Source organism: Salvelinus fontinalis, chromosome 29, assembly GCF_029448725.1.
Source record: "Salvelinus fontinalis isolate EN_2023a chromosome 29, ASM2944872v1, whole genome shotgun sequence".
Taxonomy (NCBI): Eukaryota; Metazoa; Chordata; class Actinopteri; order Salmoniformes; family Salmonidae; genus Salvelinus; species Salvelinus fontinalis.
The window spans coordinates 45,523,413-45,547,524 of record NC_074693.1 but is presented as its reverse complement, the minus strand read 5'-3'; the positions used below and the strand labels follow the sequence as shown (position 1 = coordinate 45,547,524).

The 24,112-nt window shown below is 41.0% G+C and overlaps 1 protein-coding gene across 2 annotated transcripts in view; it reads left to right on the top strand.

The window, feature by feature from the left end:
• LOC129828035 (ecto-NOX disulfide-thiol exchanger 2-like) overlaps positions 1 to 24,112 on the top strand; it is a 226,361-nt gene that overhangs the window by 80,523 nt on the left and 121,726 nt on the right. For both annotated transcript variants that reach the window (XM_055889449.1, XM_055889448.1), the window contains exon 2: positions 2,692 to 2,835. In XM_055889449.1, coding sequence (XP_055745424.1) covers positions 2,692 to 2,835 — 144 coding nt within the window. The remainder of the gene's footprint in view (positions 1 to 2,691; positions 2,836 to 24,112) is intronic.

Sequence of the window (24,112 nt, the reverse complement as noted above, 5' to 3'; positions counted from 1 at the left end):
AAAACTGAATTTAAACTTTCTGCTGACAGGTCCACAACAATTTGCCATCATTTTCTCTTTCAAAAACTGACACAGTCCATTGCTAGATACAACATAAATGACTGCAAAAGATTATAACATTCTGCCAACTACAGTAAATTGACCGGTAGCTTATGTAAAACATTTGACGGTATGGGTAGGCTACAGTATTGCTGTACGATATGAGCGCGACATCATTGCCTAGTTTTAATCTCAGAGCCTATACCAAAGCAGGAGAAAGAAACACAATCATTTATTGATAAACTAAAGATTGAACAATTAATATTTTGCATAGATGTGTGGGTTGTAGCGTTTAGTCTACTTTTAAATTGTTTCGAATATACAATCAATCTTACTATAGGCAGCATGCACGATTAGTTTGAGAATGTCACTGCAAAATATTCTGCCCGCACCTATACAGAAATGTGATCAAATTTGCCATTGCTCTTTCATTTAGAAACTGATTTGAATAGTTCCAAATTATACAACAAATAAAATACATTATTGTCACCATAAATGGTGAATGGAGGGCGTTTTCCAAATTGAGTTATAATGCTTGTTCACATGAACACAATTTAAGGACAGGTCTAATTTATAATGGGAAACGTGTATACATGGCGTGTGGCAAGTTCAGAAATCTCTATGTTTTTGCCTGTGCAGTTTTCAAAAATGCCGCACACAGACAATTCATTTGAAACGCACCGGCTATAAATTGGGCCCCTGAACAGAAAGACACAACAATCTGGAGATTCTGACATACAGTTGAAGTCGGAAGTTTACATACACTTAGGTCGGAGTCATTAAATCTCATTTTTCAACCACTCCACAAATTTCTTGTTAACAAACTATACTTTTGGCAAGTTGATTAGGACATATACTTTGTGCGTGACACAAGTAATTTTTCCAACAATTGTTTACAGACAGATTATTTCACTTATAATTCACTGTTTCACCATTCCAGTGGGTTAGAAGTTTACATACAAGCTGACTGTGCCTTTAAACAGCTTGGAAAATTGCAGAAAATTATGTCATGACTTGACTTGGCTTCTGATCGGCTAATTGACATAATTTGAGTCAATTGGAGGTGTGCATATATTTCAAGGGCTACCTTCAAACTCCGTGCCTCTTTGCTTGACATCATGGGAAAATCTAAAGAAATCAGCCAAAAATTGTGGACCTCCACAAGTCTGGTTCATCCTTGGGAGCAATTTCCAAACGCCTGAAGATACCACATTCATCTGTACAAACAATAGTAAGCAAGTATCAACACCATGGGACCACGCTGCCATCATACCTCTCAGGAAGGAGACGCGTTTTGTCTCCTGGAGATGAACGTACTTTGGTGTGAAAAGTGCAAATCAATCCCAGAATAACAGCAAAGGACCTTGTGAAGATGCTGGAGAAAGGAGGTACAAAAGTATCTATATCCACAGTAAAACGAGTCCTATATCGACATAACCTGAAAGGCCGCTCAACAAGGAAGAAGCCACTGTTCCAAAACCGCCATAAAAAAGCCAGACTACGGTGTGCAACTGCACATGGGGACAAAGATCGTACTTTTTGGAGAAATGTCCTCAGGTCTGATGAAACATAAATAGAACTGTTTGGCCATAATGACCATCGTTATGTTTGGAGAAAAAAGGGGGAGGATTGCAAGCCGAAGAACACCATCCCAACTGTGAAGCATGGGGGTGGCAGCATTGTGTTATGGGGGTGCTTTGCTGTAGGAGGGACCGGTGCATTTCACAAAATGGACGGTATCATGATGAAGGAAAAGTATGTGGATATATTGAAGCAACATTTCAAGACATCAGTCAAGAAGTTAAAGCTTGGTCGCAAATGTGTCTTCCAAATGGACAATGACCCCAAGCATACTTCCAGAGTTGTGGCAAAATGGCTTAAGGACAACTAAGTCAAGGTATTGGAGTGGCCATCACAAAGCTCTCTCAGGAGGAATGGGCCAAAATGCACCCAACTTATTGTGGGAAGCGTGTGGAAGGCTACCCAAATGTTTGACCCAAGTCAAACAATTTAAAGGCAATGCTACCAAATACTAATTGAGTGTTTGTAAACTTCAGACCCACTGGGAATGTGATGAAAAAATAAAAGCTGAAAAAAATAATTCTCTCTACTATTATTCTGACATTTCACATTCTTAAAATAAAGTGGTGATCCTAACTGGCCTAAGAGAGGGAATATTCACCAGGATAAAATTTTAGGAATTGTGAAAAACTGAGTTTAAATGTATTTGGCTAAGGTGTATGTAAACTTCCGACTTCAACTGTTGTACTGTCACTTGTAGGGGTCTCTAATGTATGTCCTTGAAGAAGTGAAACAACGTTAAAAGGGGATAATTCTTCTTCTTTAGTTTGTTGAACTCCTGACTGTTAAATAGGGAACATTTGTTTTACTTATGGTTGAATAAAGTTGTACTTCCACAGTCTTGCCTGTTTTTATTTAGTTTTGACTTCGCCAACGGAAGTCAAACACTGTATGGTATACATTTTTCTCTCCTTGTGGTCTCTCTCCTTCACATACAGTATTAAATAGTTTGTAGCCTACATGCACTCTGCACTGGATTGGATATATTGTGAACGAGTTACACAATAGTATCTAGAACTCATGGCCCATCTGGTTTAACATGGCTGCTTGTTGTGTTTCTGTGTGTTTCAGGACTGAACCCGCTCTCCTTTGACCCGTCTTCCAACAACGAGCCCCTGCAGTTCAGCAACTCCAACGGGCCACTGGTGTCAGACTGTCCTCTGGAAAACGGAGCTGAGAACCGCAATAAGAGGAAGAGACCCAGCCTACCTCCAGGTACAATAAAAAACGATGATAATTGACACAATTGTACATCAGTAGTACCAATGCATTGGATACTGTGAGCCTGTGACTGGGGGAGTAATTTAAAGTGAGGTAGAAACTTGGTAGAGGCGCTTTCATGTTTTCCATCCTGAGGGGTTTATTGCCAGTTAGTCCTGTGGAGGTCAGGGCCGTCTGTCTAAAGCCACAGGATTCTGCGCTGCTATGATTGCAGCTCTCATACCTTAGGCTGGCTGCTACCATGCCAACAGCACCTGCCAATCAAAGCACAGAGGAGCCTTCAGGTTTCTGTCACGGAGTGAGTTACATGTCGCACGGAAAACAATGGTGTGTGTGTGTGTGTGTGTGTGTGTGTGTGCCCTCTTTCGCTTGTTGACTTTTCATTACTAAATTACACTTACTTTTAAATCTGTGACTATGTGCATTCTAATTAAGGAACGCATCTCTAATTAATGGCATTATGACAAGTAGAATGAAGAGGGCCTTAAGACAGAGGTGTTGCTGTATGTTCTCTGCTGTCTTGGTGACCTTAATTAGTCGGGATTATTTGTCAGTGTTATGAATCACTCTTTTTACCATTTGTCTTGGTGCACAATTCTAAATAAATGACCTTAGTGAGTTTGAGTTCTCACTCATTCATGTCTGTTCATTTCATCTCATTACTATGTATCATTACCAACTCAGAACTAGACCTGAAAACCTTGAGTAGGTTTAGATTACAGGTACAAAGGACATGTTAGATGTGTACGTAATAGACATTGAGTGTTTATGCAGAACAATGTTACACTGTCTATTCACGGATGCACTGAAATTGAGTAGAGCCACAGAGCAAATAACCTGAGTAGAATGAATACACTTCAATGCTCTTTTATTTTATTTGACCGGGTTAGTCTCATTGAGATTAACACTCTCTTTTACGAGACCTGGCTAAAATAGCAGCACACAAAGTTGCAGACACATTTACAACTTAAAATGCAAAGCACTACAGTTTATAAACATTTTCACTCTTGCGTCAGTATATGCTCTCTAGTCTGCTGCATGTTTAGGTCTTAATTGTGTAATTCATAGACCGGTTGACCAGACAATAGAAATATATTTTATTTCTATGGACTTGGCATTGTGTCCCCATAAATTGGTTATTTTGAGATTTTGAAGCGGAGAGTTTATCCGAAGTTCACTTACAAAGACAAACAAAGAATCAGATGTTATGGTTATGTATAATTTTTGTACATTTCAGTCTGAGTCATCTAACAGAACTTGAAGACCTCCGTTGGATTTCAGTGGGATTTCAGTGGGTGTACTGTGTAGGCTATAGGCCTATTGAGTGAGTGAATAACAGATAGTGTCAGTAGTGTCTTGTAAATATACCCAAACCACAGAGAGACACAATAAAAGATCAGCTCACATTAAGTACTGGTCATAGTGAAAACCTGTGTGAGTGGCCATTTCCAAATACCGGTAATTGCGTTCTAAATAGTAGGCTGATTGGCTATGCTAAAAATAGAATGTTAAATCTGTCTGACTGTTTGACTACAGTCAGTCAGAGATTTAGATCAAAGACTGTGCACGCAAATCTAATATGACCACTCATTCTTTTACAGAATCTTAGCAGTAGAGAGAGTCATAGATGGAGAGTGACCAATCAGAGTATGGTGTTTTTAAGGACAGACTTATCACACTAAAACCTTGCGCTGTGTGCCGGTTTAGACAGCAGTCACACCTCACAAAACCTCAGAAGTGGCTCTATGTGCCCCTGCTTAGCAACAGAACATTAGGTAATGATGGCACACCGTTAACAACAGCTCGAGTCTCCAACAGCCTTCCATAACATTGGCATTATGTATATTATTGCTGTGTTACATCAGTCTGCTCTCTGATGGGAAACCTGCACAATGGTGGCTTCAATGTTCACTAGCATCACGAGACACTGTCAAGTCTTCCAGCTCTCTGAGGAGAGAAGATGCAGCTCGGGAAAAGTTACCAGCCATGTGGATTTACAGTCGTTAATGGCAATTCATTAGACCTAGAAACACATACATTCCGGAACACTGTTCCTCTGGTTCGGGGGGGTGATCATTTTGGGAGCAAAAAGTTCCCAAGAACCATGGAGTATGGAGTAAGAACCATGGAGTATGGAGTAAGAACCATGGAGTATGGAGTAAGAACCATGGAGTAAACATTCTGTTATCAACACGGTTGTGTTGATAACAGAATGTTTACTCCATGTGTTAGTTTAAACCACAAAACTTCGAAATGGCTCAAACAAGCAGCAGCATGGCTATCTCAGAGCGCTAATGGGTGTCCATTTGACTTAACAGACAACTGCAACTGTTTAGCAAAGCAAATTAATAATGAAGTCTTTAGTGAGAATGGCTTTGCCACTGTATTAGTAGCCACAGCTAGAAAGAAACAACTGCATTCATGTCCATTCAGCACCTTCGCAATTCATGTGATTAACTAAATACTTTTAGTTGTTATGATGACAATATTAACAAGTCAACCCTCGAAACGTCTGGAAAGTTAAAGTGCAAAGGGAAGTCAGCCCACTCAGCACTTTGTTAGAGAATACCCAGCAAAACGTTGGCTTATTGTGACCTATTTAGGAAGGTATGACAGGAAATGCAGTGAATTCAGTATTATGTCTTTGCCTTGGGCCAGGTAGAATGGAGTCACTGAATATTTCAGCACATTAGCTTGCTTTCATTAGCAAACACGCTAAGATTTGTTTACAGTCCCCCATACACGCACCACGACTATTCTTCATGCTGTCTTTTATATAACCAACCAGCCCACAAAAGACCAGGATAGCATACTTATATTGTATAGCTGTTGTGGATGCAGAAGATTAGCTAGAATGGTGTTGGTTAATTGTGAAGAATTATTTTCATACAATCAAAATGAACAGTAGTTCACTGCATTTATTGTAGCTGGGGATTTTAACAACGCAAATTTGAGAACAAGGCTACCTAAATTCTATCAGCATGTTGATTGCACTACGCGCATGGGCAATACCGTCGACCACTGCTACTCTAACTTCCGCGATACATGCACAGCCATCCCCCGCCCTTCCTTCGGCAAGTCCTACCACAACGCCGTCTTGCTCCTAACGTCTTATAGGCAGAAACTCAAACAGGATGTACCAGTGACGAGAACCATTCAACGCTGGTCTGACCAATCGGAATCCACGCTTCAAGATTGTTTTGATCATGCGGACTGGGATATGTTCCGGTCAGGCTCAGAGAATAACATTGACCTATATGCTGACTCGGTGAGTGAATTTATAAAGAAGTGCATTGGAGATGTTGTACCCGCGGTGACTATTAAAACCTACCCTAACCAGAAACCGCGGATGGATGGCGGCATTCGCGCAAAACTGAATGCGCGAACCACCACCACTACAATGTGAACAATGTAGTTATTCCCTCCGCAAGGCAATCAAACAAGCAAAATGCCGGTATAGGGACAAAGTGGAGTTGCAATTCAACGGCTCAGACATGAGACGTATGTGGCAGGGTCTACAGGAAATCCCAGACTACAAAAGAAAATCAGCCACGTCACGGACACCGAGGTCACAGCATCCCTAGCCGCATCCTCAGAGCATGCGCAAATCAGCTGGCTGGTATGTTTATGGACAAATTCAATCACTCCCTATCCCAGTCTGCTGTTCCCACGCTTCAACATGGCCATCATTGTTCCTGTACCCAAGATAACTGAAATAAATGACTACCGTCCCGTAGCACTCACTTCTGTCATCATGAAGTGCTTTGAGAGGTTAGTCAAGGATCACCCTAGTCCCACTTCAGTTTGCGTACCGCCCTAACAGGTCCACAGAGATGCAGTCGCCATCACACTACACACTGCCCTATCCCATCTGGACAAGAGACAAGAGAATACAATACCTATGTAAGAATGCTGTTCATTGACTACTACCACTACACCTCAGCATTCTACACGGACTTCAGGAAACAGCAGAGGGAGCACCCCCCTATCCACATCGAAGAGACAGCAGTGGAGAAAGTGGAACGTTTAAAATTCCTCGGCGTACACATCAACGACAAACTGAAATGGTCCACCCACACAGACAGCGTGGTGAAGAAGGCGCAACAGCGCCTCTTCAACCTCAGGAGGCTAAAGAAATTTGGCTTTTCACCCAAAACCCTGACTAATTTTTACAGATGCACAATCGATAGTATCCTATATCACAGCCTGGTATGGCAACTGCTCCGCCCTCACCCGCATGCCTATCCAGAGGGTGGTGCGGTGTGCACAACTCTTCACTACCTGCCCTCCATGACACCTATAGCATCCGATGTCACAGGAAGGCAAAAAAGATCATCAAAGACAACCAGAGCCAACCAAAGACAACCTGAGCCATTGCCTGTTAACCCCGCTATCATCCAGAAGGCGCAGTCAGCACAGGTGCATCAAAGCTGGGACCGAGAGACTGAAAAACAGCTTATATCTCAAGGCCATCAGACTGCTAAACAGCAATCCCTAACTCAGAGAGGCTGCCTGCCTACATTGAGACCCAATCACTGGCCACTTTCACAAAGTGATCTAGTCACTTTACACTAAATAATGTTTACAAATCTTACATTACTCATCATTTGTATTTTGTATTTGTATTTATAGCGTTTCGGTTACTAGTCCAATGCTCTAACTACTAGGCTACGCTGCCGCCCCTGTCATTCTTAATGTAATTTATCTTTGTTTCTTTTGACTTAGTTTAGTCACATGATTTCTTAACTTGCAGTGCATTTGCCAATCGGTTGTGCAGCCAGACTTATTTGCCATACCTTTTGCCACATCCCTCTCAACCATACAATTTTTCAATTCCTCGTCAATCCGAGGGGATTTAATAGTTTGTACAGTCATTTTCTTAATGGGTGCGTGCTTATTAGTAACTGGAATAAATCGTTTCATAAATGGATCAAGTGCAGCGTCTTGTTGCTCCTCATTACCCTCCACAGACCAGCAAATATTCTTTACATCATCAACATATGAATCACAGCTAAACTTATTGTATGACCTCTTATACACTATATTAGGCCCAGCCTATGGATTTTTGGTTTTCCTAGATATGGCTACTATATTGTGATCACTACATCCTATGGATTTGGATACTGTTTTAAAGCAAATATCTGCAGCGTTAGTAAAGATGTGATCAATACATGTTGATGATTTGATTCCTGTGCTGTTTGTAACTACCCTGGTAGGTTGACTGACAACCTGATCCAGGTTGCAGGCACTGGTTACAGTATGAAGTTTATTCCTGAGTGGGCAGCTTGATGATAGCCAGTCAATATTTTTATCACCCAGAAAATATACTTCTCTGATATCACATACGTTATCAAGCATTTCACACATGTTATCCAGATACTGACTGTTTGAACTTGGTGGTCTATAGCAGCTTCCCCCAAAAATGGGCTTTAGGTGAGGCAGATGAACCTGTAGCCATATTACTTCAACAGTATTTAACATTAGATCGTCTCTAAGCTTTACAGGAATGTGGTTATGAATATAGACTGCAACACCGCCTCCGTTGGCATTTCTGTCTTTTCGGTAGATGTTATAACCACGTATTGCTACCACTGTAACATCAAAGGCATTATCTAAGTGAGTTTCAGAGAATATGTATGTCATCTCTTACAAGCAAGTTATTGACTTCATGGACATTGTTTATTAGGCTACATATGTTAATATGGGCTATTTCTAGCACTTTTCTGGGTTGCTTGATTGTTTTTAATGCTTTACTGAGAAGCTTATTAGGGGTAGGCTTACTCATGTTATTTACATTGGAGTTGATAGTGCAGGGTGAGCTGCATAAAGTGGTCTTCCTACTATTGCACACCTCCTCAGTGCTAACAGTGTAACTCTGGTTTACAGGCTCATGATTACTGCTTACAATAGCTGTAATATAAACAGATGTATTCGGTGCAATTAGGGTTACATCAATTCAATTACTTACATTGTGTTTGCCAATGCCCCTAAGATCATGTACATTTGATGCAGCATTATGGCAACTCATTGTGACAATGGTAAGGATTAACTGAGCTGGTCTTGGATAATTTACCAGTCATTGTTTCAACGCAAAATGCATGGACAGAGTCCAGGAGCCAAGATAATTTGGATAGACTCCGTCATTCCTGTAGAGTATCTTCTGTTTCCAGAAGGTGTCAAAGTTATCTATAAAAGTGACTCCAGCAGAGCTACAGTAGTCTTTTAGCCAGATGTGTAATGCCAGCAGTCTGCTGAATCTTTTACACCCGCAGCCCAACGATGGTACTGGACCTGAAATTATTGCCTGTTTTTTAGAGTCTTTTAATGCTAAAATCAGTTCTTTAATATCCATTTTCAAATGTTCCAAGCTAGCCCTCCTGATGTCGTTTGAGCCCACATGGACTGTGACAGTGTCAGCTCCCGGCATCTGTGGTAGAACAGTCGGAAGCAGGCTTGTTATGTGCTGTACTCGTGCTCCTGGGTAACACAGGGTTTTTGCCTTGGGAACCGAGATGTTTCTTACCATAGAGCTGCCTATGATGACAGCTGGTGATGTTGAATGGGCCGGTCTCTCAGGCAGCCTCATGGTCTGGTGAGGCTGGGAGCTCCGAGGATCTGAACCCGAGGTAGAAGCCACCGGAGAGGGAGACCGAACCGAGGACGAAGACACAGGTACTTCCGGATCCGATCTTGATTGGGAAGCCACCACGGACGAAGGCGCCGGAACCTCTGGATCCAGGGCGGCAAAGCTGTTTCTGGTCTGTGTCGTCTCCATGGAGACCCCCGCTGCCAGAGGACGCCTTCTTCGACTTCCACGGCGAGTGACGTACCTCCATTCAAAATAAAAGCCTGAATACAGTATATACTGTATTTCATACCATCTATTGCACCTTGCCTATGCCTCTCGGCCATCGCTCATCCATATATTTATATGTACATATTCTCATTCAACCCTTTTAGAATTGTGTGTATTAGGTAGTTGTTGGGGAATTATTAGATCACTTGTTAGATATTACTGCACTGTCGGAACCAGAAGCACAAGCATTTCGCTACACTCACATTAACATCTGCTCGCCATGTGTATGTGACCAATAACATTTGATTTGATTTGACACCTACTGTATTTTCAGGGAAGTGACATCATCAATGAGCTTTGCTCCTTCACAGGTACACTCAGGCTGCCTGTTATTGGGAGTATCTTTTGACATGGGATAAATCAAACTGTTGGTGACTTTTGTCGAATGTATTTCAACCACCTTCTACATCAAGGCTTTTGCCCTGACAACAATATTGACTTAAATCAAAAACATCTGCTCCTCAAAAGCCATGTCTATGTCAGGCCTTTTACAACAGCAATAAATCACATTACTATCATATTTGTGGAATGAATGAAATGTTAATATGTGAAATAAAGGCACTGATACTGCAAATAGCAGATGTGAATTTAGCCTTCTCCAATCCAATCCCGTGTGCATTAACCTTTAGCGAGTATTAGCAGAGCAGTGCTGAATACAGTTTGATTCCCAGGGTGTGGAAGGTACGTGCAGAGGAGCTGAACAGTAGAATGATACAGCAGCAGGGTTGCTCTCTCCTCCTAGTATTGAGACAGGAACAGAGAGTGGCAGCTCGCAGCAGACAGGTGTTGGTGTCAAGGGTAGCAAGGAGCAAAGGATCACAGCGGTGCCTGCATGGATGACAATAGTGTGTTTGAGAGATACAGGGAAAAAAAGTTATTTGTGTTGCTGGGTGGTTTATTTTATGTAGACAATATTGCATGTGTGTGGCTATGAATTTGTGTTTGAACGAGTGCATTCGTCCTAGTTGTCTGTGGAAACATTGTTGCCTGAATACCTTACTGTATGTCAGTGCTGCAAACACATGTTCCGTGTGTCTCCCTGTCTCCTGTGCTCTAATGTGAGACCTCGAGTGGCTGAGCGGCTGTTTTAAAGCTGCTTTTTTTCTGAAAGATCACCTGTTTTCGCTTAAAGGGACAATGCAGATGTTTTTCTATCAATATCAAATCATTTCTGGGTAACAATTAAGTAGCTTTTTAGCAACAACAATTTATTAAACAATCATTTTGATAGGACTGTCTGAGTGGTCTGAGTGGGAAGGGGAGAACGAGCTATTATTAGAAGAGAGGTTTGGAACTCTCTTTGCTATTGGTCTATTAACCAATTCACTTCATGGCGATTGATGTCTGTCGATTAGAATGTCCTGCGTAGATTGTATTTTCAATCAGCAACTATCAGGAAATAACACAGTTTCTTCGCGTTTTTTCAAACATTTTACAATGTTAGTTTCATGCTGCAATAAAACACAGGGAAACTGCATTTTGACTGCGCTGGGTCTTTATGTACATTCTCTAAAGATCAGTAGCCTTCTCCATACAATCTTCAAACAGTGTAATGGATCTGCTGAGGGTTGTTTGTCATTGTTGGTTGGAGTGTGAGACCCAGGTCCCGTTCTCTTCACTTGCCTCCCTGTGACGGATCTCCTCTGCTCTGGTTCTGCTGACACAATGGTCACTATGCCACAGCCTTAAAAACGTAAGATCCTCTGCGTTACTCAGACCTCCACGCACTCATGTCAGAGGCATTGGCATGAACTTTCAAGTTACGGCTCTGTGTTCACTTGGGTCACTCTCTTTATACGAATGTTGGCAGGGGATGTGCTGTTTTTAAAAGGAGATAAATAAGGTGTGGCTACCTACCCTGTCAGAGCTGATCTGTGTTTGAAGTAGGCCTACATGAAGATGCATTGCTCTGTAAAGATAATAGAGAATGATATCTTGGCTTACCTAAAGCCAGGCCCTAAGCACTTCTCTCAGAGCTACAGCAGGATATTATGGTCTCTGTGACAGTGAGGGCATCGAGTCGCATTCAGGATTATAGGACTAACACTGGCTGATGGCTGGAAATAAGACATGGTTGTGTTTAGTCTACATGGTATATACACAGGCACACACCAGGGTACTGCTTTATAGTCTGCCACCGTCTCTTTATTGAAATAACCCACCCAGCCACAGTGGGCACCATTTGTGTGTGACAGCATAAACCAATGTCTTTCATGGCTCGTAATCGAGAGACTGTATGTGGAACTAATATATGGCACCTTGTAAATCCAGTTCAATGATCCATTTCCGATTTGATGTCATCTGCACCCTATTTCCTTTAGTGCACTACTTTTGATTTAGCCCATAGGGCTCTTGTCAAAGTTATTGCACTAAATAGGGAATAGGAAGCCATTTGGGACAGACACATTCAGTACTGTATAGTAGACGAACGTGTTTCTACAGAGGAAGACAAAGCCTGTCCTAGTCAATGCCCTTTCATATTCAATACTCCAGCTTAACATTCATATAAACATAATTTATAAAACATTCAAACAACATTTGGATGAGAAAGGTAATTCCTTTGGTCATGGAACACTCCGACCCCAGCCTTCCTCTCCTCCACCTGTACCAGTGATGGATTCATTAGAGGAGGAGGGAACCAGGGCTCCTTCCCCCCTCCTCCTCTTTCATCCTTCTCTCTCCTTCCATCTCCTGTCCAAGTCCCGTCAGTGCTTTCTTCTTCCTCTCAGCACATGCCATCCCTCCTCTGGACTGCCAGGGCTCGGTGCAGCATGCAGCACTTCTCCCCGTCCTGAATACATAAAATATGGGACCTGAGGAAGTCAAATTGACAGAGGATACGGACTTCAGTCTAAATGAACAAAATGGCTTCTGTCCTTTCTAAAGGTAGCAGTCATTTCAGTACTTTGTGTACAGAATGTCTTTCTAATGCTGAGGCTAACGTTTGCTGCTGTGCGTTGTCACCTATCTGAAGGTAGAGGGGCTCGTAATCCCAATTTTTGTTTTCTACTAGAACAGAGGAAACAGCTGCCAGTGTTTTTAGCCACCCGGACACAACACACTTGAGGGAAGATGAACAATTAGCTCTGTGTGATGAGTTTCTCCTCGATCTATCACCCTGGGGAATATAGCAGCCCCACAGGAATAGACTGAATTCTATCAGCTCAGATAGAGTTAATGCTGTCTCTCCCTGCAGTGCTGTTGTAGGAGAGACATGTTCTTTTTGATTTGATTCCAAACTTTTTTAGTTTGTACATGCTGCACCACTTTGCGATACGATTTTGGTATGGAATCATTTGTAAGTGAAGTTTATTTAATCATTTCACATGCCTCTGTATAGAAGACCATATCTGTCACAGATTAAAAGCCATAATTGTTTCTTGAGGCAGCTCGTGCTTTTAGCTTTACGAAAGTGGTAAAAATGATCATAATCATAATTGCAATAGAAGCAAAACATTTTGAACCATTGGAGAAGTCTGTTGGAAGGCAATGTGAGTGACAAATCAAATCAATGTTTAATTGTCACACACACACAGGGTTAGCAGATGTTAATGTGAATGTAGCAAAATGCTTGTGCTTCTAGTTCTGACAGTGCAGTAATATCTAAAAAGTAATCTAACAATTCCCCAACAACTACCTAATACACACACATCTAAAGGGGTGAAAGAATATGTACATGTAAGTATATGGATGAGCGATGGCCGAGCAGCATAGTCGAGGTAGATGGTATAAATAGATGGTATAAAATACAGTATATACATGTGATATGAGTAATGTAAGATATGTAAACATTATTAAAATGACATTATTTAGAGTGGCATTGTATAAAGTGACTAGTGGTCCATTTATTAAAGTGGCCAGTGATTGGGTCTCAAAGTAGGCAGCAGTCTGATGGCCTTGAGATAGAAGCTGTTTTTCAGTCTCTCGGTCCCAGCTTTGATGCACCTGTACTGACCTCACCTTCTAGATGGTAGCGGGGTGAACAGGCAGTGGCTCGGGTGGTTGTTGTCCTTGATGATCTTTATGGCCTTCCTGTGACATCGTGTGCTGTAGGTGTCCTGGAGGGCAGGTCGTTTGCCCCCGGTGATGCGTTGTGCAGACCGCACCACCCTCTGGAGAGCCTTCCGGTTGAGGGCGGTGCAGTTGCCGTACCAGGCTGTGATACAGCCCGACTGGATGCTGACGATTGTGCATCTGTAAAAGTTAGTCAGGGTTTTGGGTGACAAGCCAAATTTCTTCAGCCTCCTGAGGTTGAAGAGGCGCTGTTGCGCCGTCTTCACCACGCTGTCTGTGTGGGTGGACCATTTCAGTTTGTCCACCTTCTCCACTGCTGTCCCTTTGATAGGGGGTGCTCCCTCTGCTGTTTTGAATTGTTTTAGGCAATTTGTCGTTACAATCTTTTACTGTAACATTATTACCTCTCTGCTCAGCCCAGCTTCATGGAAACATGAAGCAGATCAAATTCTTTAAATATGTAAAATATTGTGTGCTATAGCTTGGAAAATAAATACATGTGACTCTGGATTACAAGTCAGTGATTTAACTTCTGTAGAAGTTACATCCGATTCATGTTTTGTTTCCTTGCCAGGATATTAATGAGTATCGGGATACTGGTAGCTTCCCTGCCCTGCTATACTTTGTTACACTCAACATAATACAAACACTCCTAGTCCCAGTTCATGACCAAAAACACTGATATAAAGTAGACCAGTCAAGTCCAGCTGTTTTTGGTTTAAAAATAGTCAAGAAAGGGAGAGAAAAAAGGTAGCTGTAAGCAAGAAACTCAAGAGATGAAAGAAACTGAGAAATGCTATAGTCTGACTGTAAGGAAAGGTTTGTAATGTTTATCCACATCCTTCTGTGAGTGGGTTTTCATCTTAACATAATATCCAATTCCATTCCCCCTCTGCTCTCCTGCAACAATTCAGACCCCCTCCTTTGGCGTGAAATGGAATCTGCCACTTCCTCCTAGCAAGGGACTATTCCTGTTACCCAGAAAGCAGTCTGAGATTTGAGGGATCACAGAGTTCAATTTACAATCCAAAGGTTGTTGAGGTGTTTTATCCCAACCTTCTTCATTAAGACAGCCAATGTAGGATTTACATCTCTGTCTGAGACGCCATCCAAATACAAGAGGAGTAACTAACAGTCTCTCTGATAGGCCAGCTGGTAATAACGCTCTCTGATAGGCCGCCTGGCCAGCCTGTTGAATAATGCATCTCCCGTCTTTCGCTTTGTGCCTAAGTGGGCCAATCTGTGGCTCCAGAGTCTCAGTACAACAGGAAGGACCCCAGGCTTTCTGTGGCCTCGTTTAATCAAAGTGCAGAGCTATCTGAGGTCCAGCGCCGGCTCCACTGTCACCTCCGCTGTGATATCCGCTCTTGTTGGAGACATTTAAAAAAGGAAGCCTTTGACTGGTACAAGAAAAAGGCAGTGCTACACTGAACTATAGACTGTGTCTGGTTTGCGGATGAAGACGTGTGGAAGACCTGACTCAGGAATATCAATTTCAATTCAATTCAATTCAATTCAATTTGCTTTATTGGCATGACGTAACAATGTACATATTGCCAAAGCTTATTTACAATATAAAAATGAGAATCAAAATGGTCAACGGGACAACAGTAACAACAATAACTAAGTGTCAAAATAACCATACATTCAACAATAACAATAAACATACAGTAGAGTACATGTGCAGGTTGATTGGTCTGTCAGACACTGTCCCTCAACTTATGGCAGGCAGCAATGTAGTGCGCTGCCAACCCACAGCTCTCTGCGTCCTCCCCCAACAGGACGGGTAGCCTATCCTCATCAGAGAGGTCTTTGAAACCTTGAATAAGAGTTTCAAATTTGGGGAAATGACACTCTCTAATTGTTTTATATTTTTGACATTTTGTCAGGAAATGCAGCTCCGTCTCAAGTTCTGCTGTTGTGCAGTGGTTGCACAGCCTTTCCTCTACAGGGAGCCAGGTTTTCCTGTGTCTACAGTTCTCAATGGCAAGGCTGTGCTCACTGAGCCTGTACTTTGTCAAGGTTTTTCTAAGGTTTTGATCAGTAACCATAGTCAAATAGTTAGCCATGGTGTACTGTCGATTTAGGGCCAGATAGCACTGCATTTTGCTCTGTGCTTGTGCTTGTGTTTCCCAATAAGCAATGTAGTTTTGTTTTGACTGTGTTGTAATTTGGTTTATTCTGATTGATTGGATGTTCTGGTCCTGAGGCTTCAGTGTGTTAGTAGAACAGGTTTGTGAACTCAGCCCCAGGACCAGCTGGATGAGGGGACTCTTTTCTTTGCTCAGCTCTTGGTATTGCAGGGCTTGGTAGTGATATGAGAGGGGGTCACTGTATTTTAGATGTTTCCAAAACTTAATTGCTCTTTTTTGAGTTTTTATTATTAGTGGATATTTGCCTAATTCTGCCCTGCATGCATTGTTTGTAGTTTTCCTCTGGACATGTAGGAGAATCTTACAGAACTCTGCATGCAGGGTTTCAATGGGATGTTTGTCCCATTTGATGAAATCTTGTTTTGCAAGTGGACCCCACACCTCGCTGCCATAAAGTGCAATTGGTTCAATGACATATTCAATTAGTTTTAGCCAGATTTTAATAGTTATTTCAATTTGAATTTGCTTTTTAATTGCGTAGAATGCCCTGCGTGCTTTCTCTCTCAGTTCATTCACTGCCTCATTAAGGTGTCCAGTTGAGCTTATTTTTAAACCTAAGTAATTGTAGTGTGTGCAGTACTCTATATATTTTGTACCAATTGAGAACTTTGGTCTAATTCCCTAAGATCTGGATCTTCTCTGGAAAATCATTATTTTAGTCTTTTTGGGGTTTACTGCCAGGGCCCAGGTCTGGCAGTACTGCTCTAGCAGATCCAGGCTCTGCTGTAGGCCATGTGCTGTGGGTGACAACAGGCATAGGTCATCTGCGAAGAGTAGGCATTTAACCTCTGAATTATGGAGACTAACACCAGGGGCTGAGGATTTATCTAGAATAGTGGCCAATTCGTTGATGTAAATATTGAAGAGTGCAGGGCTCAGATTACAACCCTGACGAAGGCCCCGCCCCTGGTTAAAGAATTCTGTTCTTTTCTTTCCAATTTTAATGCTGCACGTATTGCCAGTATACATTGATTTAATTATATCTCTCTCTTACGCTATCTCATTCTGCCTCTCTCTCCCACCACATCAATCATCTCCGTAAGAGGCAACACGTGATATAGGAATCCCCCTTTTAACTCAGCACCATGCTCACAGCAGCACAAGCATCAAAAGGGACCCTGTGGTCCTCTTTCTTTCTCTCTCTCTCTGACTCTCTCTCTCTCTCTGACTCTCTCTCTCTGTCTCTGTCTCTCTCTCTCTCTCTTTCTCTGTCTCTCTTTCTCTGTCTCTCTCTCTCTCGCTGTCTCTCTCTCTCTCCCTTTCTCTCTCTCTCTCTCTGACTCTCTCTGTCTCTGTCTCTCTCTCTCTCTCTGACTCTCTCTGACTCTCTCTCTGTCTCTCTCTATCTCTCTCTCTCCCTTTTCTCTCTCTCTCTCTCTCTCTCTCTCTCTCTCTCTCTCTCTCTCTCTCTCTCTCTCTGTCTCTGTCGCTCTCTCTGTCTCTCTCTCTGTCTCACTCAATTCAATTAAATTTATTGACATGGCAAGTTCATTATTACTTACATTGTCAAAGTATACATATCGAAAAATAAAAATCAAATATATATGTATATGTATATATATACAAAATATATATATAAATAAATGGTGGGACCAACAGCAATAATAATAGTAGTAGTGGACATGGGATTACCATTAACAACAACTACAACAACAATATTAATGAGAACAACAATACATTAAAGCAACTGTAGTAGACCAGTCTCAACATGACTGAGAAGACACATGAAATATTATCAACATTACTTTGCACTTTTCACTGGCTGGCCCTCAGGCTGTGGCAGGAGGACACATATTTGGCTGCCAAAACTGCGCATTTTGGCTTTTCACCCAATAAATATTAGATTTTTTCTTCATATTTTATAGATTCAAATTCTTTGTATTGAATTATAATTTTGGGAAAGAAATATTCTCTTAGGTCTGAGTATTTGTCACAGTGTAATAGGAAATGCAGCTCTGTATCTACCTCTCCCCTGGAGCAGAGTGAGCACAGCCTTTCCTCTCTGGGGAGCCAGGTTTGTCTGTGACGACCGGTCTCTATAGCCAGACGGTGCTCACTGAGTCTGTACCTAGTCAATGTTTTCCTCAGTTTTCTATTAGTCACAGTGGTCAGATAGTCTGCCACCATGTACTGTCTGTTTAGAGCCAAATAGCATTTAAGTTTACTTTGATTTTTTGTGTTGTCTTTCTAATAGGTGATATATTTTTCATTTTGTTTTGTGATGATTTGGTTGGGCCAGATTTTCTGAGGGCTGTCCTGAGGGGTTGGTTTGGGTTGGTGAACTGAGCCTCAGAACCAGCTGGCTGAGGGGACCTTTCTCTGGTTTCATCTCTTGACATTGTAGAGCTGTGTGATGGAATGTTTTGGGGTCACTTGTTTTTAGATGGTTGTAAAATTTGATGGCTCTTTTTTCTATTCAAATGAGGAGGGGGTATTGGCCCAATTCTGCCCTACATGCATTTTTTTGAGTTTTTCTTTGTACTTGCAATACAGTCTTGCAAAACTTTGCATGCAATATTTCAATTGGATGTTTGTCCCATTTAGTAAATTCATTATTAGAGAGTGGACCCCATACTTCACTGCCATATAGAGCAATTGGTTCTATAACTGATTGAAACATTTTGAGCCAGATTCTAATTGGAATTTCGATTCTGATGTTCCTTTTAATGGCATAGAATGCTCTTCTTGCTTTGTCTCTCAGCTCATTCACAGCCATGTGAAAGCTATTTGTGATGCTGATATTTAGTCCTAGATATGTGTAGTTTTTGGTGTGTTCTAATAGAACTGTGTCCAAATATAATTTATATTTGTCATCCTTATTTCCGGACCTTTTTTGGAATATCATTATATTTGTTTTTGTTTAGGTTAACGGTCAGAGCCCAGGTCTGACATAACCTGTGGAGACTATCTAGGTGCTGCTGTAACCCCTCTTTAGTGGAAGACAGCAGCACCAGGTCATCTGCATATAGCAGACACTTAATTTCAGTGTTGTGTAGGGTGATACCAGGTGCTGCCGATTCTTCTAATGTTTTTGCCAATTCATTAATGTAGATGTTAAATAATGTTGGACTTATTGGGCAGCCCTGTTTCACTCCCCGCCCCTGAGAGAAGTCTGTTTGCTTGTTGCCAATTTTAACCACACATTTGTTTTTAGTGTACATTGATTTAATATAATCATATGTTTTCCCTCCAATACCACTTTCTATTAGTTTATAAAAAAGACCTTTGTGCCAAATTGAATCAAATTCTTTCTTGAAATCTACAAAACATGAGTAGATTTTGCCTTTGTTGCCTTGTTGCCTTTGCCTTGTTTATCAATTCGAGTGTGGAGGGTGTAAATGTGGTCTGTTGTACGGTAATCTTTTAGAAATCCAATCTGGCTTCTGCTCAGGACGTTATGTTCGTCAAGGAATTGATGTAGTCTGCTATTTATAATACTGCAGAGAATTTTCCCCAGGTTGCTGTTAACGCAATTTCCTCTGTAATTATTTGGGTCAAATTTGTCTCCATTTTTATAGATTGGTGTGATCAATCCCTGGTTCCAAATATCGGGTAAAATACCTGCAGTGAGGATAATGTTGAACAGTTTGAGTATAGCCAATTTGAATTTGTGGTCTGTATATTTGATCATTTCATTTAAAATACCATCAGCACCACAGGCCTTTTGGGTTGGAGAGTGCATAGTTTTTCCAATAATTCTTCTTCTGTAATTGGGGTATTCACAGGATTCTGATAGTCTTTGACTGCTAATTCAAGGATTTGTAATTTTTCTTGTATATATTTTTGTTCTGGGCTCTTTGTTATATTGCTGTAGAGGTTTGTAAAGTGATTTCTCCACTTATCCCCCTTTTGGATAGCCAATTCCTCATGATGAGGTTTGTTTAATTTATTCCAATTCTCCCAGAAGTGGTTTGATTCTATGGATTCCTCAATTCCATCCAGCTGATTTCTAATGTGCTGTTCCTTTTTTGTTCTTAGGGTGTGTTTGTATTGCTTCAGTGTTTCCCCATATTGAAGGCATATATTTTTGTTGTCTGGTTCTCTGTGTTTTTGATTAGATATATTTCTCAATGACTTTCTTAGATTTTTGCAATCATCATCAAACCATTTCTCATTATCTGTTATTTTTGGTTTGCTCTTATGCTTCTTTAGATTAGCGAAGGAGGCTAATTTGTCAAATATAAAGTTTATGTTCCTATCGGCCAAATTTACACCTTCATTGCTGAAGGAGAATGTTAAGGCTAAAAAGTTGTCCAGGAGAGATTGTATTTTTTGGCTACGAATTGCTTTTTGGTAGATGTCTTTACTGTTTGCACTCCATCAATAGGCCTGTTTAGTACCATGTCATTTATTGGGCCGTGATGCTTCATGGTTGGGTTCTGCTCTTCTCAGATACACTGTGATTTTACTGTGGTCTGAGAGAGGTGTTAGTGGGCTGACTGTGAAGGCACTGAGAGACTCTGGGTTTAGGTCGGTGAGGAAGTAGTCTACAGTGCTGCTGCCAAGGGATGAGCTGTAGGTGTACCTACCAAAAGAGTCTCCTCTCAGCCTGCCATTGACTATGTACAGACCCAGTGTTCGACAGAGCTTCAGGAGCTGTACTCCGTTTTTGTTTTTCACTTTGTCATAGTTGTTTCTGTGGGTGTATGTGGGGAGGGAAAGGTTGTTGCTTCCTGGTAGGTGTTTATCCCCATGACTGTTCATAGTGTCTTGTTCTTCTGCTGTTCTAGCATTCAGGTCTCCACAGACCAGTACGTTGCCTTGGGCCTGAAAGTGACTAATCTCCCCCTCTAGAATGGAGAAGCTCTCTTTGTTGAAGTAGGGTGATTCTGAGGGGGGAATATATGTGGCACAGAGGAAGATGGTTTTATCTGTAAAGATAGCCTCCTTGTTGATTTTCAACCAGATAAAGAATTCTCCTGTTTTGATCAATTCGATTGAATTAATTAGTTCAGATTTATACCATATTAGCATTCCCCCTGAGTCTCTGCCCTGTTTGATTCCTTTTAATTTAGTGGATGGTATGATTATCTCCCTATAACCTACTGGGCAGCCAGTGGAAACATCACCTCTGCACCATGTTTCCTGTATTACTACAATATCAACATCATCAATTTCTTTCAGGAAGTCTGGGTTTCTGCTCTTTAGCCCAAAAGCAGAGGACTTCAATCCTTGTAAATTCCAACATGCAACGTAAAAAGATTTCATAACTTTTTTCTTTCTTTACCTTCAAAATGAGACAAACACTCACAATCCAACAAGAACTATTAAAATAGGATTTTTCAATTAAAGTAAACTCTTATTTTGCAAATGTGATTTGTTTATCATTTTAGATAGAATTTGTGCCATGCCACTTGGGTGGATGTAGTGTGAGAATGGTGGAGTTCTTGTGCTCATCTTACCATGACCCTCGGCCTATCACATGTGAGCATAGTAGACCCAGCATTTGATTAATGTCACTCATTTGGTTGGTGGGGACTGGGTCTCTCTCTCACTCTCTCTCTTCCACCTACAGCCGTCTCCACTGACACACAGCAGCTGCCTCTCTGTCACAGCGAGGCTTTTAACGAAGTGCTGCACTCCTCCACCCCCTTCCTTATCACACCATTGATGCTATTAAATGATTTGATTTAAATATCCCTAGCCTATGTCAATCTTCTATCCCCCATCATAGAAAAGTTATCCTACTGTATTCTATTGGTCAGCTTGTCATTCTTTGTGAGAAAGAAATTGCCTATTCTTAACAGACTCTGGGACAGTTGTGGATCCCAAATTCATACAACCAGTACATCAAAAATAGTTGTAAAAAGCATTGAGGCTGATGCAACAGATCACACCATTGTCAAAAGCGCACTGCACATACAAGCGGTTTCATGTGACAGAGATGAAAATGTCCATTAGAAATTTAAAAAGGAGAGATCTAAAGATGCAACAACTAGCATGGATGACTAGGATTTGCCTTTGGCTAATGGAAAATGAAAGAAAGTTGATCTGAAAACCAAAATAACATGAGAGATATAGGTTACTTAATTCAATGGCATGTGAAAGTCTATAACATATTTTCCTCCACATTTATAGAAATAGATTTTGGCTCTGCTAATTTGAAGCAAGGTAAGTATATTTTTTCAAAATGCAAAAAATGCATACATAAGCCTCCAGCTTACATTTCAAAGTGATTCGTGTGACACTACTGTTTCCTAAGCACTTGAATGGGAAGTGCGCTTTAACCTTTCACGCCTCACTACCCCGGGTCCGGGAGCACCCCCCACCCCCCCCCCACACTGAGTAGCATCGCTAGCATAGCGTCAAAATTAAATAGTAGCATCTAAATATCATTAAATCACAAGTCCAAGACACCTAATGAAAGATACAGATCTTCTGAATAAAGCCACCATTTCAGATTTTTTTAATGTTTTACAGGGAAGAAAAAATATGTAAATCTATTAGCTAACCACGTTAGCAAAAGACACCATTTTTCTTTGTCCACCATTTTTTCTCTCCACCAGTAGCTATCACCAATTCGGCCAAATAAAGATATTGATAGCCACTAACCAAGAAAAAACCTCATCAGATGACAGTCTGATAACATATTTATGGTATAGGATTGGTTTTGTTAGAAAAATGTGCATATTTCAGGTATAAATCATAGTTTACAATTGCACCCACCATCACAACTCGACTAGAAAAAATACAGAGCAACGTGTATTACCTAATTACTAATCATAAAACACTTCTTAAAAATACACAGCGTACACTAATTGAAAGACACAGATCCTGTGAATCCAGACAATATTTCAGATTTTCTAAGTGTCTTACAGCGAAAACACAATAAATCGTTATATTACCATAGCACATGTGCAAACATTACCCCAGCATTGATTCACGGCAAAAAGAGCGTTAGCATTATCACCACCAAAATGTAATAATTTTTTCACTAACCTTCTCAGAATTCTTCAGATGACACTCCTGTAACATCATATTACAACATACATATAGAGTTTGTTCGAAAATGTGCATATTTAGCCACCAAAATCATGGTTAGACAATGAGAAAAGTAGCCCAGCTGGTCAGAAAATGTCGTGCTCCATATTAGACAGTGATCTAGTCTTATACATAAATACTCATAAACTTGACTAAAAAATACAGGGTGGACAGCGATTGATAGACAATTTAATTCTTAATACAATCGCTGAATTACATTTTTTTAATTATCCTTACTTTTCAATACAGGTTGCGCCAAGCGACGCTATAACAAACAAAATGGCGGCATAAGCGTTTAACATTTTTCGACAGAAACACGATTTATCATAATAAATTGTTCTTACTGTGAGCTGTTCTTCCATCAGAATCTTGGGCAATGAATCCTTTCTTGGGTCTAATCGTCTTTTGGTCGAAAGCTGTCCTCTTGCCATGTGGAAATGCCCACTAACATTCGGCATGAACTGGAAACGTGCCCAGTGGTTCAAAGTGTCTCAGAAAGAAATGCCTCAAAATCTCACTAAACGGATATAAATTGCTATAAAACGGTTCAAATTAACTACCTTATGATGTTGTTAACACCTATAACGAGTAAAAACATGACCGGAGAAATATTACTGGCTAAACAACAGCTTGGAAAGAGGCGAGTCCGACGTCCTTCGTGCGTCAGGCGCAGGCAGCGAAAGGACGCTACTTCCACCTTGTGCTGTTTTATACAGGCCCTGATTGCGCAATCGACTCCATTCAAAGCGTCATCACGTACTGACATCCAGGGGAAGACGTAAGAAGTGTCTGTTTCTCCATAGCATTTACAGGGACCTTTAAACTGACTCCAGATCAGGGGCCAAGATGTCTGAAATCTGACTCCCTGTCATGAAAAGTGGTGTAGACGGAGTTCTGTCTCACTCAGAGACAAAATTCCAACGGCTATAGAAACTAGAGAGTGTTTTCTATCCAATAATAATAATAATATGCATATTGTACGAGCAAGAATTGAGTACTAGGCAGTTTAATCTGTAGAGCAAATTATGCTAATGCGAAACAGCACCCCCTATATTCGCAAGAAGTTAATTACCACTTGAGAAATAAAAATTAGTTATTTTTATTCGTGGCCATCAAAACTGTTGGTTGCATGTTTCATGAGCTGAAATAAAATATCCCAGAAATATTCCATACGCACAAAAAAACGTATTTCTCTCAAATGTTGTGCACAAAATGTACAGTATATGCATCCTGTTTTTTATTTCACCTTTATTTAACCAGGTAGGCC